The sequence below is a fragment of the Carlito syrichta genome, unplaced genomic scaffold (genome assembly GCF_000164805.1).
Source record: "Carlito syrichta isolate Samal-C Ts95f unplaced genomic scaffold, Tarsius_syrichta-2.0.1 Scaffold305827, whole genome shotgun sequence".
Lineage (NCBI taxonomy): Eukaryota > Metazoa > Chordata > Mammalia > Primates > Tarsiidae > Carlito > Carlito syrichta.
The window spans coordinates 737,349-754,996 of NW_007249923.1; the positions used below are offsets into that span (position 1 = coordinate 737,349).

The 17,648-nt window shown below is 39.8% G+C and overlaps 1 protein-coding gene across 1 annotated transcript in view; it reads left to right on the forward strand.

The window, feature by feature from the left end:
• VPS8 (VPS8, CORVET complex subunit) overlaps window positions 1–17,648 on the forward strand; it is a gene marked incomplete at its 3' end in the record, with an annotated part of 188,224 nt that overhangs the window by 115,056 nt on the left and 55,520 nt on the right. The window contains exons 27-29 of the mRNA XM_021714853.1: window positions 14,295–14,337; window positions 16,967–17,039; window positions 17,339–17,458. Coding sequence (XP_021570528.1) covers window positions 14,295–14,337; window positions 16,967–17,039; window positions 17,339–17,458 — 236 coding nt within the window. The remainder of the gene's footprint in view (window positions 1–14,294; window positions 14,338–16,966; window positions 17,040–17,338; window positions 17,459–17,648) is intronic.

A 17,648-nucleotide genomic window follows, 5' to 3' on the forward strand; every position in this document is an offset into this window, starting at 1 on the left:
CACACGGAGATCCTATTTACTCTTTGTTGGTTTTTTTTTTTTTTTTTGAGTTGGAGTCTCACTCTGTCACTCAGACTAGAGTGCAGTGGCTGGGCGGCCACAGCAGCCTCGACCTGCTGGGCTCTGGTGATCCTTCCGCCTCAGCCTTTCAAGTAGCTGGAACTACAGGCGTGTACTACCTCACCCAGCTAATTTTTTATTTTTTGTAGAGATGAGGTCTCACCGAGTTGCCTAGGCGGGTCTTGAACCCACGGGCTCAGGAAATCCACTCACCTCAGCTTCCCAAAGCACTGGGATTACAGGCTGAGCCATTGAGCCCGGCTTCCCATTTACTCTTCACCCAATTTCTTCAGTGATACTTAGTTTTGCAAAAGTCCAAGATTACAACTGGACATTTATATTGCTGAAGTCAAGATACAGAGCAGTTTCATCATCGCAAGTATCCCTTATGTTACCCTACCCCCCATTCCTGATTCCTAGATATATGTTTCTGTGTGGGTATACATGCTTATTTTCTTGGGCAAATACATAGGATTAGAGTGATTGAGTTGTATGATAAATGTATGTTTCACTTTCTAAGGTACTGCTAAATTGTCTTTCCAGATGCTTAAACCATTTTGCATTCTCATCAACAATATATGAGAGTTGCAAGCACAAGCACTTGATTCTGTCAGTCTTTCTAAATACTGCCAGTCATTTAAAAATATTTGTCATTCTTTAAAATTTTTTTTAAAACTTTAATCATTCTCATGAATGTGTAATGGTATTTCACTATGGTTTTAATTTTTATTCCCTTGATGATTAGTGATATTGATCATCTTTTCATGTACTTTTTGGTCATTCACATATCTTCTTTTGTGAATTGTCTATTTAAAATTTTAGTTCTTTTTTATGAGGGGAAAGAGTCTGAGGGTTGTCTTTATATTATTGAATTGTTAAGAGTTCCACGCTAGTGAACACCCCACCAAAGTTTTTTTAATATAATCCGGATACAATCCCTTTTACAATGTGTCTTGTACAAATTTTTTCCCATTCCATAGCTTATATTAGGTTAGAAATCCTCGCTGGGGCCTCCAAAAATGTTAGGTTAAAATATATATACCAGCAGTGCCTCCAAATGTTAGGTCAGACCTGCCAGGGTGGGGTTGTGTGATTGGCGTCATGTGAGAAATGCAAAGAATTGCACAAAAGTTAGACTGAAAATACAGTTTATTTAGAAAGTGAGTGAGAGAGAGAGAGAGAGAGAGAGAGAGAGATTGATTGATTGAGAGTGATTCACCTCCCCAAGGTTGGGGAGGACCCAAAGTCAAGAAAACATGGCGGCCACAGCTCAAAGAGCACATGGCCAGACCATAGCTTAGCAGAGCAATGGAATGCTTTTAAATATCCCCCTCCGATGGGGGCAGGACGTTAAGGTGGTGGGGTGGTGGCGTGCTCTATGTCATCACAAAGGGCAGGTACATACAGGTACTGATGTCAGGTGATAGCAGGTAGATGGGTGAGTTAGTCACATGACAGTTGCCATGTTGATGGAGTCTGTGTCATGAAGGCTATGAAGAGCTGATTTGGTTAACTTGTTTAGGAAACAAGCTCAGAAGGGGCTGTAAAACACCTATCAATATCTACCTCTGAGAAATCTGTTCTGTCCTAGTGGATTAAAGGGTAACTGCTAGAAAAATATGACAAAGCTAAGCAGTGTTAAAATGACTGCTCATTGGGTATATTGACTCCATGTTATGTCCTTTCAGCTTGCTTTTATGCTTTCTTAACCATGTTTTTCATAGAGTGAAAGTTTTTCTTCATAAAGTCTATCTTATTTATTTAATTTTGGTAGTTTAGGCTTTTGGTGTTCTGTTAAAGAAATCTTTGTCCAGCCGGGCTTGGTGGCTCAGCCTGTAATCCCGTGCTTTGGGAGACTGAGGTGAGTGGATTGCCTGAGCCCGCGGGTTCGAGACCAGCCTGGGCAACTTGATGAGCCCTCATCTCTACAATAAATCAAAAATTAACCGGGCAAGGTAGCGCACGCCTGGAGTTCCAGCTACTTGGAAGGCTGAGGCGGAAAAATCGCCGGAGCCCAGCAGGTTGAGGCTGCGGTGGCCGGGAGCGGCCACTGCACTCCAGTCTGGGTGACAGAGTGAGACTCCAACTCAAAAAAAAAAACAAAAAAAGAAAGAAATCTTTGTCCAATACAATGCCATAAATATTTTCTCCTGTGTTTTCTTATAGAAATTAAATACACTTGTATTTAGGTGTTTAGTTCATTTTGAGTTAATTTTTGTATACAATAACAAGGTAAAGTACAGGGATTTTTTTAAATATATATAGATATCAGTTGTTTCTGTACTGTTTATCGATAAGTTTATTTTGTCTTTATTGGATTGCCTTGACACCTTTGTCAAAAGTCAGACTATATAATTGTGAGTCTATTTCTGCTGTCTATTCCAGGGGTCCTCAACCCCCAGACCATGGACTGGTAGGGCCTGTGATCTGATAGGAACTGGGTTGCAGAGCAGGAGATGAGGGGCTGACAAGTGAGCAAAGCTTCCTCTGTATTTACAGCTGCTCCCTGTTGCTTTCATTACCACCTGAGCTCTGCCTTCTGTCAGATCAGGAGCAGCATTAGATTTTCATAGGGGCACGAACCCTGTTGTGAACTGTGTATGCAAGGGTCACACGCTCCTTATGAGAATCTAATGCCTGATGATCTGAGGTAGAGCTAAGGAGATGATGCTATATATTTATATTTCATTATAAAATACACAATAAATGTGATGCAGTCGCCTCATCCTAAGCCTCCTCCCCATCCTGTCCATGGAAAAATTGTCTTTCATGAAATTGGTCCCTGATGCCAGAAAGGGTTGGAGACCACTACTCTATTCTGTTCCATTGATCTATATGTCTATTCTTATCCCAGTGGTAAACTGTCTATATAGTAAGTCTTGAAATCTTAAGCGCTCCAACTTTGTTTTTCTTTTTCTTTTTCTTTTTTTTTTTTTTCAGTTGGAGTCTCATTCAGTTACTCAGACTGGAGTGTAGTGGCTGCTTCCGGCCACGCAGCCTCCACCTGCTGGGCTCCAGCGATGCTTCCGCCTCAGCCTTCCAAGTAACTGGAACTACAGGCGCACGCTACCACGCCTGGTTAATTTTTGATTTATTAGAGATGAGGTCTTGCCAAGTTGCCCGCGGGCTCAGGCAGTCCACTCACCTAGGCTTCCCAAAGTGCTGGGATTACAGGCTGAGCCACTGAGCCCGGCCTTGTTTTTCTTTTTCAAAGGTGGTTTATCTAGTTCAGGTCCTTTGCCTTTCCATATAAACTTTAAGATCAACTCATCAGTTTCTTTTAAAAAGCTAACTTATTAGGATTTTGTTTGAGATAGCATTGAATCTATAATTTGGGGTAAGAATTGCTGTCTTAACACTATGGAGTTTTCTGATATATGAATATGATATATTTCTCTATTTATTCTGGTCTTAAAAATCAGTTTACCTTCTAAGTTGTTTTTTTTTTTTTTTTTTTTTTGAGTTGGAGTCTTACTCTGTCGCCCAGACTGGAGTGTGGTGGCATACTTCCAGCCATCGCATCCTCGACCTGCTGGGCTCCAGTGATCCTTCCACCTCAGCCTTCCAAGTAGTTGGAACTACAGGCGCGTGCTACCACACCCAGCTAATTTTTTTGATTTATTGTAGAGATGAGGTCTTGCCAAGTTGCCCAGGCGGATCTCGAACCTGTGGGCTCAGGCAATCCACTCACCTCAGCCTTCCAAAGGCACGGGATTACAGGCTGAGCCACCGAGCCTGACACCTTCTAAGTTTTGGAGAAAAAGTAGCTGAAATTTTGATTTCAGATTGCTTTGAATCTGTGGATCAGTGGGGATATTGCTGTCTTAATATTATTAAGTATTTCAGTTCAAGAACACAAGATATCTTTCCATTTATTTAGGTCTTTTAAAGCTTCTTTCAATTATATATAGTTTTCAATGTATAATTCATATACGTTTTTTGTTAAATCTATTCGAGTATTTTATTCATTTTGATGCTGTTATAAATGGATTTTTAAAAAAACTTGTATTTTCAGAATGTTCTTTGCTAGTGTGTCGAAATAGAATTAATTTTTGTATATTGATCCTGTATCCTACATCCTTGTTGAATTTATTTATTAGTGCTGATTGTTTTAGTTGATTCCTTAGAATTTTCTGGAGAAAATTCAGATCATGTCATCTACAAATAGAGGTAATTGTAATTCTTTTTTAATCTGGATGCCTTTATTTCTTTCCAAATGGATTGGCCAGAACCCCAATACAAAATTTAATAGAAGTGGTAAGAATGGATATGTGTGTCTTTTTTCTGATCTTAGGGGAAAAGCATTTACTGTTTTACCATTAAATGTGACCATTTGTAGATGGTCTTACCCATTGAGAAAGTTTCCTTTTTCTAGTTTGTTGAGTGTTTTTATTATAAAAGAGTGTTGGATTTTATCAGATGCTTTTTCTGTATCTATTAAGATGATTTTGTGGGTTTTAACATTTATTTTATTAATATAGTCTATTGATTTCAGTATGATAGTCAGTCTTGCATTCTTGGAATAAATCCCACTTGGTATATGATCTTTCTTAATGTTGCTGGATTCAGTTTCCTAGCATTTTTTAAGGATTTGTGTGTTTATATTCATAAGGGATATTGCTCTATAGTTTTATTTTCTTTGGTATCTTGGTATCAAAAGAATACCAGTCTGCATATTGGTGTATACTTGGTGTCTTGGCATGTTTGTGTCATAGAATTAGTTAGGAAATGTTTTTTTTCCTTTATTTTTTAAAGAGTTTGTGAAGGATTAGTGTTTTTTTGTTTTGTTTTTAATGTTTAGTAGAATTTATTAATGAAGCCATGTGTGCCCAGGCTTGCTTTCTTGAAAGCTGTAAAATTATTAGTTTAGTCTGTTTTATATGACTGAAACAGAGTGCCTGAGGCTGGATAATTTAATTAATAAATCCAGAAACTTATTTCTCACAGTTCTGGAGGCTGAGAATTCCAAAATCAAGGCACTGGCATTTGGTGTCTGGTGAGGACCTTCTTGCTGTATCTTTGGTGGAAGGTAGAAGGGCAAGAAGCAACAAACATTGTATCTCCACTTTGCAGAAGAGTGGAAAAAGAGTGGACCCACTCCTATTAACTCTTTTTTTTTTTTTTGAGTTGGAATCTCACTCTGTCACCCAGCCTGGAGTTCAGTGGCCGCTTCCAGCCACTGCAGCCTCGACCTGCTGGGCTCTGGTGATCCTTCCGCCTTAGCCTTCCAAGGAGCTGGAACTACAGGCGTGTGCTACCACGCCCAGCTAATTTTTTTTTTTTTTTGATTTATTGTAGAGATGAGGTCTCCCCAAGTTGTCCAGGTGGGTTTCGAACCTGCAGGCTCAGGCAATCCACTTACCTCAGCCTCCCAAAGCGTGGGATTACAGGCTGAGCCACCGAGCCTGGCCGTTATTAACTCTTTTTATAACAGTGTTAACCCGTGAGTGTGGAGCCCAACGTTGAGATTAAGTTTCCAACACACAAATTTTGGGAAACCTGTTCAGGCCATAGCACTAGTTCAGCTTTTTGTTTGTTTCTTCGTTTGTCAGATTATCTATTTCTTCTTTAGTCAGTTTGTTTCCAGTAGTTTTGGTAGTTTATGCATTTCTAGGAATTTGACCATTTCGTCTATGTTATCTGATTTGTTGACATGTAGTTTTTTAGTAGTATTTCCTTTTATTTCTAGAAAGTCTGTAGTGGTGACTCCTCTTTCAGTACTGATTTTTGTATTTTGAATCTTCTCCCTTGTTTTTGGGTTTATCTAGCTAAATGTTGGTTTTTTTCTTAGAGCCATGGTTGGTTTCATTTATTGTCTTTATTGTATTTCTTCTCTTTTTCATTTATTTCAGCTTCATGATTTATTTAGCTTTTATATTATATTTTATTTGATATTTATTTAGCTTTATGATTTATTTCCTTCATTTTGCTTTGGGTTTAATTTACTCCTCTTTTTCTAATTTCTTGAGGTAGAAGTTCAGATTATTGATATGAGATCTTTCTTCTTTTTATTTTTATTTTTATTTATTTATTTATTTATTTTTTGAGTTGGAGTCTCACTCTGTTGCCCAGGCTGGAGTGCAGTGGCCGCTCCCGGCTACCGCAGCCTCGACCTGCTGGGCTCTGGCGATCCTCCGCCTCAGCCTTCCAAGTAGCCGGAATTACAGGCATGCGCTACCACGCCCGGCTGATTTTTTGATTTATTGTAGAGATGAGGTCTTCCTGCCCAGGCGGGTCTTGAACACGCTGGCTCAAGCAACCCATTCACCTCAGCCTCCCAAAGGCGTGGGATTACAGGTTGAGCCACTGAGCCCGGCTATCTTTCTTCTTTTTAAAAATAGTATGATATTTGCAGCTACAGACATCCCTCTAAGTAATGCTTTAGCTGTATCCCATGTGTTTTGGTATGTTATGTCTTCATTTTCATTTGTCTTAAAATGTTTTACAATCTCCTTATGATATTGGTTATTTAGAAGTATGTTGTATACTTTCTACCTATTTGTGAATTTCCCACATTGCTTTCTGATATTGATTTTTAATTTTAATTCCATATGGTCAGAAGACATATTTTTTTTTCTATATTTTTAAATATATTGAGGCTTTTATGGCCTAACATAAGGTCTGTTCTGAAGAATGTTCCATGTGCACTTGAGAATAATATATTGAATGTATTCTGTTGTTGAGTGGACTGTTCTATAGATGTCTGTGTAGGGAAATTTGAACTTTCCTTCTGAAGGTTCAAGTCTAAGAATGTTGAAATGAATTGACAATAGACAGATTAATGGGAGGGAAAGACATATACTTTTATTAGTATGCATTAGTATGGTAGAATCACAGGGAAGTAATTTCCCACAAACCCAATAAGGTACAAATGCTCATATCCTTATTTATAGAGAAGGGAGACGGAGAATATAGGATGTAGGCAGTTCTTTTTTTTTTTTTTTGAGTTGGAGTTGCACTCTGTTGCCCAGGCTGGAGTGCATGGAGTGCAGTGGCACACTCATAGCCATCCCAGCGTTGACCTGCTGGGCTTCGGTGATCCGTCTGCCTCAGCCTTCCAAGTAGCCAGAACTACAGGCGCGGGCTACCACACCTGGCTAATTTTTGATTTATTGTAGAGACGACATCTCGCCAAGTTGCCTGGGCTGGTCTCCAATCTACGGGCTCAGGCAATCCAGGCAATTCTTTTGAGGGGTAATAAATGATTATTATGGAGACTGAATGGACCTGGGAGAAAGAAATTAACTTGTAAATGATTGTCTTTGGAATTTGAATGAGCCCAAGACAGACATCATCTTGTGAAAAAGTTTATCCAGGTGTGTTCTGTTTTTCAATAGCTAATAAGATTTCAAGGAGGGGATGGAAGGCAATTGTGTTGTCTTTGGAGTGTCTAGTCTCAAAGTAATAAGTGAATTGGAATAGAACATCTTCCTACATCTGCTGACCTTCCAGAGCCCTTAACTTAAAATAATTAGCATACCAGGGTACCATATTTTGGGGTAAAATTCTCTGGGCTCCTGTTTGGTCTAATTGGCTTATAGTTTTTTTTAATTCAAGTCTTCTATTTTCTATTCAACTTCTATTAATTGTACTGTTCCTTTTTGAAAGTGGGGTATTAATGTTTCCAAATATTATTGCCGAATTGCCTGTTTCTCACTTCAGTTCTTGCTTCATTTTATCTTGAAATTTTAAGTTCTCTCAAGCAGTTTATAATTCTGTCTTAACCTTCTCTTTCTCCTTGCACAAAGCCTAAAAGTCAGCCATGGATTATAAATTAGGGCCTTTCAGGTCTTCCTGGTCCCTAGGTGCAAAACCCTTCACATAATATATAGTTTTTAGAATTACAGAAATATGTTAGAGCTTTTCAAAACCCCTGCTAACCTCCCATTGTCCAGTTTTTTCTTTTCGTTTAGTGAACCTCTTATTAGTTTCAACTACTAACACTGTCTCAGGCAGCTGAAATGTTAAACAGTAGCACTGTTTATTTTCACAAATGCCCTGGGGCTGGTGCAATTCCCATAGAGTTAGTTCTGAGTCAGGACAAAGAAAGGTAAGTCCTGTGGATGTTAGATAAGTAAGCTATAAATCCAAATGGTGACAATTCTCTTAGAATAGGGCTTTTGGGGAGCTCCAAACCCATCCTGCCCCAGTGGTTTTCACAGCTGCAGAATTTGTGAGGCAGTATTGGTTGTGAGAACTACGGTGAAGCTGAGGAAAGGGGAATGGTACTAGGTAAAGTTGAAACTCTCTAACTCACCATTTTTCCTGAGATTCAAGCATAGTTCTTGAGTCAGCATTCTGCAGAATATGGCAAATTTTTAGGTAATTTCAAGAGTTCTGAAAAAGGATATTTTGATAGGTTTTGCCAGTGTTTTTTTTGTTTGTTTGTTTGTTTGTTTTGAGTTGGAGTTTCACTCTGTCGCCCAGACTGGAGTGCAGTGGCCGCTTCCGGCCGCCGCAGCCTCGACCTGCTGGGGCTCCAGCGATCTTTCCGCCTCAGCCTTCCAAGTAACTGGAATTACCGGCATGCGCTACCACGCCCGGCTGATTTTTTGATTTATTGTAGAGATGAGGTCTCGCTGCCCAGGCAGGTCTCGAACCCATGGGCTTAGGCAATCCACTCACCTCAGCCTCCCAAAGGCATGGGATTACAGGCTGAGCCACCGAGCCCAGCTGCCAGTGTTTTATTGTTTTTATGGAGAAACATTTTTGGAAATCTTTACTCCACCATTTTAGAGGTCTGTCCCTTCAGGTTTTATTTTTGTTGGTTTGGGGTTTTTTCCTCCCTGTTCTTACCTTGGATGAATTAATTATATTGTTCTATCTTCAGGTTCTTTTGCACTTTCCTTTTTCATGTCAATGCAACTATTAAATCCATTCAGTGAATTTTTATTTTAAACAATTGTAGTGTTAAATTTAGCCTAAAGCTGCCTCCTTACATATATTAAGTTAATCTAAAGGTTTCTCTATTCATGGTGAACTGTAACCTAGCTGATTGTGTAAACAGGCTATAAATCTACTTCTGTACCAATCATCCTAGTTTCAGCCAATCAAGGCAGCCAATTGTTCAAGCACATTCAAATAAGGCAAATGCTGACTGTAACCAATCTGGCTGTTTTTGTACCTCCCTTCTGTTTTCTGTACATCACTTTCCTTTTTCTGTCTATAAATCTTCTGAAGCCACATGGCAACGCCAGAGTCGATTTGAACCTATTTTGGTTCAGGGGCTTCCCAATTTGCAAATTGTTCTTTGCTCAGTTAAACTCTTTTAAATTTAATTTTTTAAAATTTGTTCTTTTAACAGTATTTTTCAGTCTGTAATTTCCATTTTGTTCTTTTTTGTTTCTGTTTCTCTACTGTAACTCTTTATTTGTCTGTTGAAATTTTCATGCACTGAAATATATTTTCTTTCACTTCATTGAGGGTGATTATCGATGCCAGGTGAGGTGCAGTGCAAAACTCGTTGATTCTTTGGCTCATTTCTCAAATAAATTTTAGAACAGCCAGCAAAGTTTTCAAAGTTTATTAGAGAAAGAAGAGAGAAAAGAGAGGGTGACATGCCAGAGCTGGCATGAGAGAAAGAAATTTTACCTTTTGCTCTTTGCAATAGACCTGATATACCTTCACAATGATTGATATTCTAAAGAGGGTAGAGCTTAGGTGACCATTGCTCTGGAGATTAATATCTCTGGGCTCCTGATAGGAGGGGTAGGGGTGGTCTTTTCCTGACCATATTGTCTTTTGCAGGAGACCTGCCAGACCAATTCACAAGTTCCTGAACTACAAGGTGGTCTTATTATCATTTCTGTGGCTTTGGTCAGTTAAGGGGGTGGTGTTTGACCGTCTGCCTTTGACAGGGTACCTGAAAGTTTCTTAGTGTTTATTATGCTAAACCATGAATTGAAAGATTGGGCTGTCCTAGTCTTGCATCTGATGGAGTTTTCTTTTGATTTGCTGAGGGGGTGGGGTAGGCTGCAGCTTGGTCTGTAGTAAAATGTAATTTTAAAAATGTCTGAATGCTTCCTAAAACCTACCTATGGGAAATTTATATATCTATGTCTAACCTGTGCTAGCTATCCTGCCTTAATTATAACAGTTGCTTTAAAATTCTTGTCTGTTCTAACATTTTATCTCAAAAGGATTGGACTTGAATCACTTTTTTTTCTTTAGAAGAATATATTTTATTTTCTTGGTTTTTCATATGTTGGATAATTTTGGATTATATCTGGATATTATGAATGTTACATTGTGGAGATTCTGGATTCTGTTATTTTCCCCCACTGAGTATATTTTTCCTTTGTTTTATTAGGTAACTTTCTAGGCTGAGCTTGGATTGCAGACTGTATTTCTCTTGTGGCAGCTCTAGTCTCTCTTCAGTCATTTCTGTTTAGCTGATCTGCTTTGATTCTGATCTATACACATGGTTCAAGGATCAATTAGTGCGAGCAGAGTTGGGGATCCTTCCTCTGGCTCTTTTCTTTGCAAGATTCCCCCAGTTGTTGTTGGTTTTTTTGTTTTTTAATTGTTGATTTCCTAACTTCTCTTTTCTGGTTCCCCTGGCCAGAAAGATTGCTGCTTTTTCCATGCACACCACAGCTCTACTGTGCTTGCCACATAGTCTGCACTTTGTCTCCGGCTAAAAACCTGAGTGATGGTAATTTGCCTGTGCAACTCTCTGTCTCCTCTTCTCCAAGTTGTTAGGGCATGGTTAGGGTGAAGGTGGAGGGGTGGAGAGAGCACAGCACCACCGGAGCCAGCCTGCTGGAGATATGCACCGACAAACCAGAGATCTGAGTAATGCAAAGAATTGCAACACACAGAGAGGTGAAAGAAGAGAAGATTTATTTAAGAAAGGTTCGCTTCCCACAGACAGGAAGCCGGCCTACATTCTAGATGAGGGTGACCCCATAGCTCCTCCGAGTCCTGGCTTAAATCTTTTTCCCTGGAGATGTTGCAGTCAGGTAGGTGTGACTGCCGTGACTTCTATATTGACCATCTGTGAATGTCTTGGAGACCCTGTGACAAAGAGACCCACTAATGCCCGCCCACATTATCACAGCCCCTAGAGAAGGGCGTGATAAGGATCCCAGTGCTCCTGAACATTCCTGAATAACATTCCTTAGAGCTAATGGAGGGTGCACTTCCCCTATGCATTCCCACTGGGCAACTTGGGGGGGATCCTTGACTTCCCTGCAGATGGCGCCCAATCTACTAGATGATTGAATACCCATCCACTCCCTCCTCTGAGCAGTCACAAGTCCTGTGATTTGCATAACTTTTGTAATCACAAGTTTTGTGATTTGTATAACTTATGCCTAATGCGTGAAGCCTTAGGCCTTGTAAACTCCCTTTACTCTAGGCAAGTTTGATTGCCACTTCTGCCTGGCCCTGCTAACAAAGATATGAGATACCTCTGATAGCTGGCACCAGGAAGTCTGTGTTTCTGAAAAGACAAAGTCAGCAAGGTTAATCTTTATCTAAGGTATGTATTTCTCCAAAACATAGCTTCTACTTTCTCGTTATTGTGTCAGGGTTTAAGAACAAGATGAAAAATGGCTTTTCACTCTTGATCTGTCCTTTTGCAAGTGAATCAATTCCCCACCAGAGTGTGCTTCTCTTCACACTTCAAAACCTTCAGGGAGGGAGCTCCATGCTTGGTCCTGATTTTTCATTTTTGGCTAAGCTGTGTTAAGTCTTTTTCCTGCGTGTTCGTTTAAGCATCAGTCACAGATGGAAGCAAACAGTTTGGGTATTCCCTCTTTGACTCTTTTCCCTTGGGAAAGCACTTATTTCCACATTCATGGTTTCCTGACTTCACAAGGCCAGAAAGATTTAAGGGCTTTTCCATGTGCTGCCATCCTTCCCCATGTGTGCATTTCAGAGTATACTTATCCAGGGAAAGATCATGAAAACGAAAAGTGTAGCTGACTCTTTCTCCTCCCCATCAGTGAATCTGAACTCCCCATCAGAGTTATGTCTTTCTCTTCATACTTCAGTAACTTCAAGTCATTAAATTTTATATTTGTTAGGGTATGGCAGGGACAGGGTAAGGGTGAAGAGGCGAGGTGAGGCATGCAGCACTGCTGGGGCTGGCAAGCCGGAGGTGTGTGCCGAGAACCCAGAAATCTGAGTAAATTGCAACGAATTGCAACACACAGAGGTGAGAGAAGAAAAGATTTATTTAAGAAAAGTTCACCCCCCACATACAGGGAGTGGGCCTATATACTCTAGGTGAGTGTGACGGTGTAGGGTGCTCCCCCCCAAATCCTTCTCTTGGAGATGTTGGACGTGACTGCTGGGACTTCCTTATCGACCACCTGTGGATGTCTTGGAGAACCTGTGACACAGAGACCCATTAATGTCCGCCCACATCATCATAGCTCCTAGAGAAGGTTGTGACAAGGATTCTAATTCTGCACCTTCCCAAACACATTCCTTAGACCCAATGGAGGATGTACCTCCGCTTATCTCCTAGGCATTCCCAGTGGGTAGCTTTGGGGGATCCTTGGCTTCCCTGGAGATAGTGCTCAATTTACTGGAAGATCGAATCCTCTTCTGTTCTCCCTCTGAGCAGTTATAACTTTTGTAATTACAAGTTTCATGACTTTTACAGTCCTTGCCCAATGCATGATGTCTTAGGCCTTGTAAATTCCCTTTATTCTAGGCAAGCTCGATTGCCACTATGAGATACCTCAGATACTTGGAAGTCTGTTTCTGAAAAGACAAAGTCGGTAAAGTTAATTATACCTAAAGTGTGCATTTCTCCAAAAGCATAGCTTCTACTTTCTCATCATTGTGTCAGGGTTTAAGAACAAGATGAAAAATGGCTTCCCATTCTGGGTCTGTCCTTTCAATATTATGTCCAAGTTTTGCAGTTTTTTACTATACAGGCTGGGGCAGGCAGGGGGGATGATCATTTTTTAGGCTTAATCCCTCATACCTAATAGCGGTTCTGAACCTAATCTTTTAAAAATAAACTTGAAAATTGCCTTTCACACATACATCTACCAGAAATTAAAGTGGAGTAATGAAAAATCCAAATGGAATTGATGAGTTTTTACAACAGGAAATTGTCTAAAAGAAGATATTGGAAAGAGAAAACATACAGAAAATTAAGTACTATGTCAATTCAGTTCAGTATGCATTTACTAATTACCTACTTATGTGCCAGATATTATGCTAGATGCTAGAAATGCAGAGATAACACATAGTTTCTGCTCTTAAGAAACTCATAAAAGTGGGATAATGGAAGTAGGTGTGTTAAGTAAATCTAACTCTCTGGGAATATCATGAACTAGGTATACTTTATTTGAGATTTTCTAGCAAGAAAGGTGTTTATCTGATAAGCCATTAAATAGCAACTTGGCGTTCCATTAAGGTGATGATCACCAACCATCGTGTCATAATGGTTGAATTGGATCAAATAACATTTGGGAACTAGAGCAAAATGTAATTATTCATTTAATTTTCAGCAATTTACATTTATTTGCACTAATAACATTACAAATGTAGAGTGTTTATAAAAGGTTATTAATAAGATGTGCACATGCTTCTGTTATGTCCAGTATTCATATACAAAAATGGAACCTTCAGCTTTGCATTATCACCACCGCAAATTCTTATGGTCAGTATACTATGATCTGCCCTTGGCCCCTTGGCCTAAAGTTTAGTCAAATTGTCCTTCTGATTTCCCTTAGTCAAAGAATAGACTTGTATCACTAGATGATAGTCTTACATTGTTTACATAACTGAGAGTTGACAGGGTCCTAAAGATCATTTAGTTCAGGTTACTTTAAACGTTAGGAAACAGTTACTGTCTCAGAAATGTAGGTGGTGAAAGTCCATGTTACAAATGAGAAAGACAGTATAGTTATGCCTTAATATTCATTAAGTGGTCATGATTTACAATATGTCAAGTCATTGCCTAATCTACGCTTTCCCCTGGTCCCCACTAGTGATTTGGTTAGCAATACATATTTCTCTACTCTCAGATCTATTCCTTCTGCTATTCAGTTGTATTCTTGAATAACTCGTATTGATTTTGTGTCTGTGAAAAGAAACTAATAGAAATTCAAAAATAATAGTTAAAGTGGTCTTATGTCAATTTTCTGTTATTTAGGAATATATTTACCTCACCTTAAATGCCAAGTTTTATTTTTTGTTTCCACATAAAGATTATATTTCTGAAAAGATTTTGAGAGAGAATTACTGAATATATCATTTTTCTATTTTAGATGAACAAGTTGTTATGGGCAATAAGCTTCTTGTATATATTAGGTAAGATATTTTTATTTATCTCTGTTTCTTCTGTATTTTTAGAGGTACTCTTGTCAGAACTTTTTATTTTTCAAAGGTCTTTTATGTAGAGCAATAGTTCTCAACAATAGGTGATTTTGTCCCTCACTCCCTGGAGATGTGTGGCAATGTCTAGAGACATTTTTGGTTGTTACAACTGGGGGTGATGCTGCTAAGCATCCTAAAAAGCACAGAGTAATCCCCACAACAAAGGATTATCTGGCCCAAGATATCAGTAGTACTGAGATTGAGAAATCTTGGTATAGAGTACTTTACTTTTGCTACTGACAACTCTGTGGAATATATGTTGTCTCTATTTCACATATAAGGGCAAGAGGTTTGTTGAAATCATGAAAAAGTTAGTGACAGAAGTAGAACTGGAATGTTAATCTCCTGACTCCTAGAGCAGAGTTCATTCCAGTGGACTATACAAGCTCAGAATTGAATCTTGACAGAACTTTTTTTTTTTTTTGATTTGGAGTCTCACTCTGTCACCCAGACTGGAGTGCAGTGGCATGCTCCTGGCCACCGCAGCCTCGACCTGCGGAGCTCCGGTGATCCTTCCACCTCAGGCTTCCAAGTAACTGGAACTACAGGCGTGCGCTACCACGCCCGGCTAATTTTTTTGATTTATTGTAGAGATGAGGTCTCGCCAAGTTGCCCAGGTGGGTCTCAAACCCGCGGGCTCAGGCAACTCACTCACCTGTAATCCCAAAGCGCGGGATTACAGGCTGAGCCACCGAGCCCGACTGACAGAACTTTTATATAGATGTTTTAGATAGTTGTTTGGTAGGAAGGTAGGAAGGTGACGGAACTTGCCAGAGCATCATCTTAGCTTCTGACTAGTCTCAGAGTTAACTTTGAGACCTATTTCACACTTGTTATGTTGTTTATTTAGTGCAGAAGAGCATAACAGCTTTCATTGCTTTATCATCTGTATCATCTTTAGAAAGAAATATGCTGGTATCCATCTGTCTTTAATCTAACATTGAAAGTTGATGATGGCTGGGCATGGTGGCTCAAGCCTGTAATCCCAGCACTTTGGGAGGCCAAGACGAGAGAATTGCCTGAGACCAGGGGTTCAAGATCAGCCTGGGCATCTTGGCAAGATCTTGTCTCTACAATAAATCCAAAAATTAGCTGGGCATGATGGTGCACACCTGTGGTTCCAGCTACTTGGAAGACTGAGGCGGAAGGATTGCCTGAGCCCAGGAGGTGAAGGCTTCAATGGCCATGAGTGTGCTACTGCACTCCAGCCTACGTGACAGAGTGAAACCCCCAACTCAAAAAAAAGAAAAAGAAAATTGATGATAAGTTCAAAAAGGATTAAAATTTGCCTCCCCTTCAAAAAAAAATAGGAAAAAGGAAGACATATTCAGAAGACATTTGTAATCATTCAGCCCAGCTTATTAGGCACAAAGGAGATCTGATTTAGAGGTGAAACTGTAAGGTGAATTTCTCTTCAGATTTCTCTTCAGATTCTCTCTCTCCCTTAAGGTTTGTCCTACTGCAGACATTTTCCAGACTATTTTTTTTTCCTGAGTCCGAGTTTCACTCTGTCACCCAGGCTAGAGTACAGTGGCACACTCTTGGCCACTGCAACCTTGACCTGATGGGTTCAGGTGATCTTTCCACCTTGGCCTTCCAAGTAGCTGCGTGCCACCATGCCCAGCTAATTTTTTGATTTATTTAGAGACAAGGTCTCATCAAGTTGCCCAGGTTGATCTTGAACCCCAGTGCTTGGGCAATCTTCTCACCACTTCCTCCAAAGTGCTGGGATCATAGGTATAAGCCAGGCCCAGATATTTATTAGACTAGGACTAGCTCTTTCCCCATCTCTTTCTCTCTCTCTCTCTCTCTCTCTCTCTCTCTCTCTCTCTCACACACACACACACACACACACACACACAGATCCTACTCTTTGCCCAAACCAAAGTGCAGTGGCATAATCCCAGCTCACCACAACCTTGACTTCCCGGGCTCAAGCAGTCCTTCTGCCTGAACCTCCTGAGTAGGTGGGACTTCAGGCATGTGCTACCACATCCAGCTAATTTTTTTGTAGAGATGAGGTCTCACTATGTTGCCCAGGCTGGTCTTGAACTTCCAGACTCAAGCAATTCTCCTGCCTTGACTTCCCAAAGTGCTGGGATTATAAGCATGAGCTACTATGCCTGGCCTTTCCTCTATCTTTAATCACCATTCTTAGAGCCACTGGTTTAAAAATATCTGAGGACATCAGGCTTTTTTAACAGGTAATTCATAGTTTAATGGTGCCATTAGGCACCATCTTTCTTGATGCTTGGTGTGAAACCTTTAGATAGTCTTTCCTCATTCCTTCTTGCTCCCTTAGTGCAGTGTGGGCTTTTCTTAGGAAACATATGTAGAAATGAAAGCCCCTGCTCAGTCACAGGATATTCCTTTACCACCATTTCTTTCACTCGCATTTTCTGAACTGGATGTCATCTTGCTCTGGTTTGGATTTGACCTAACTGACAAAAGCTGAGCCTGCTTAAAAATGAACTAGTATCTCAAGTTTGAGAAATAATGTGTTACTCACTTGAAAGTTACCCCTTTATGAGTCACCAAATCTGTTCTCATTCTTTTCTTCTAGCTGTAGTCTAGCAGGTCGTGCCTATCCCCTTGGTGACATCCCTGAAGATCTTGTTCCCTTGGTTAAAAACCAGGTTGGTAATATTGTCATAGCATGTTTACTGTCTACATTTCTTGTTAAAATGCACTGAAGACAAATTGCAGTTGAGGATTACACCTGGGTCAGGAGTTATCACCTGTTATAGAGAGAGCCTACACACTATTACTAAAGTCAGTAATCATAGCTAAGAAAGAATTTAAGAGAGAACTTATAACATAGTGGTCAATTTAAATTGAATCAAATCTGCCTTTATTTTACCCAAATGGGAATCATTGCTTCAGCAAGATACTTTGTCAGGTGAGAGAATTATCACCTTTTTTTTTCAACTTGCAGGTTTTTGAATTTCTAATTCGCCTACATTCAGCAGAAGCTTCCCCTGAGGAAGAAATCTATCCTTATGTACGGACTTTGCTACATTTTGACACAAGAGAATTTCTAAATGTATTGGCACTGGTAAGAGATAGTATGATTTTAAGGTATTTTCAAAGAAGCCAGGGCAATCATTTTTTTTTTCTAGAAAGAAAAATAATAATGTTTATGCAGGTACATTTTTGTGCCCTATCAGTAAATCAAGGTTTCAAATGTTTAAAATTTTTTTGTGCTACTCATTGTTTCTTTCTAGTTCCTCAGCCTTTTGGCTAAG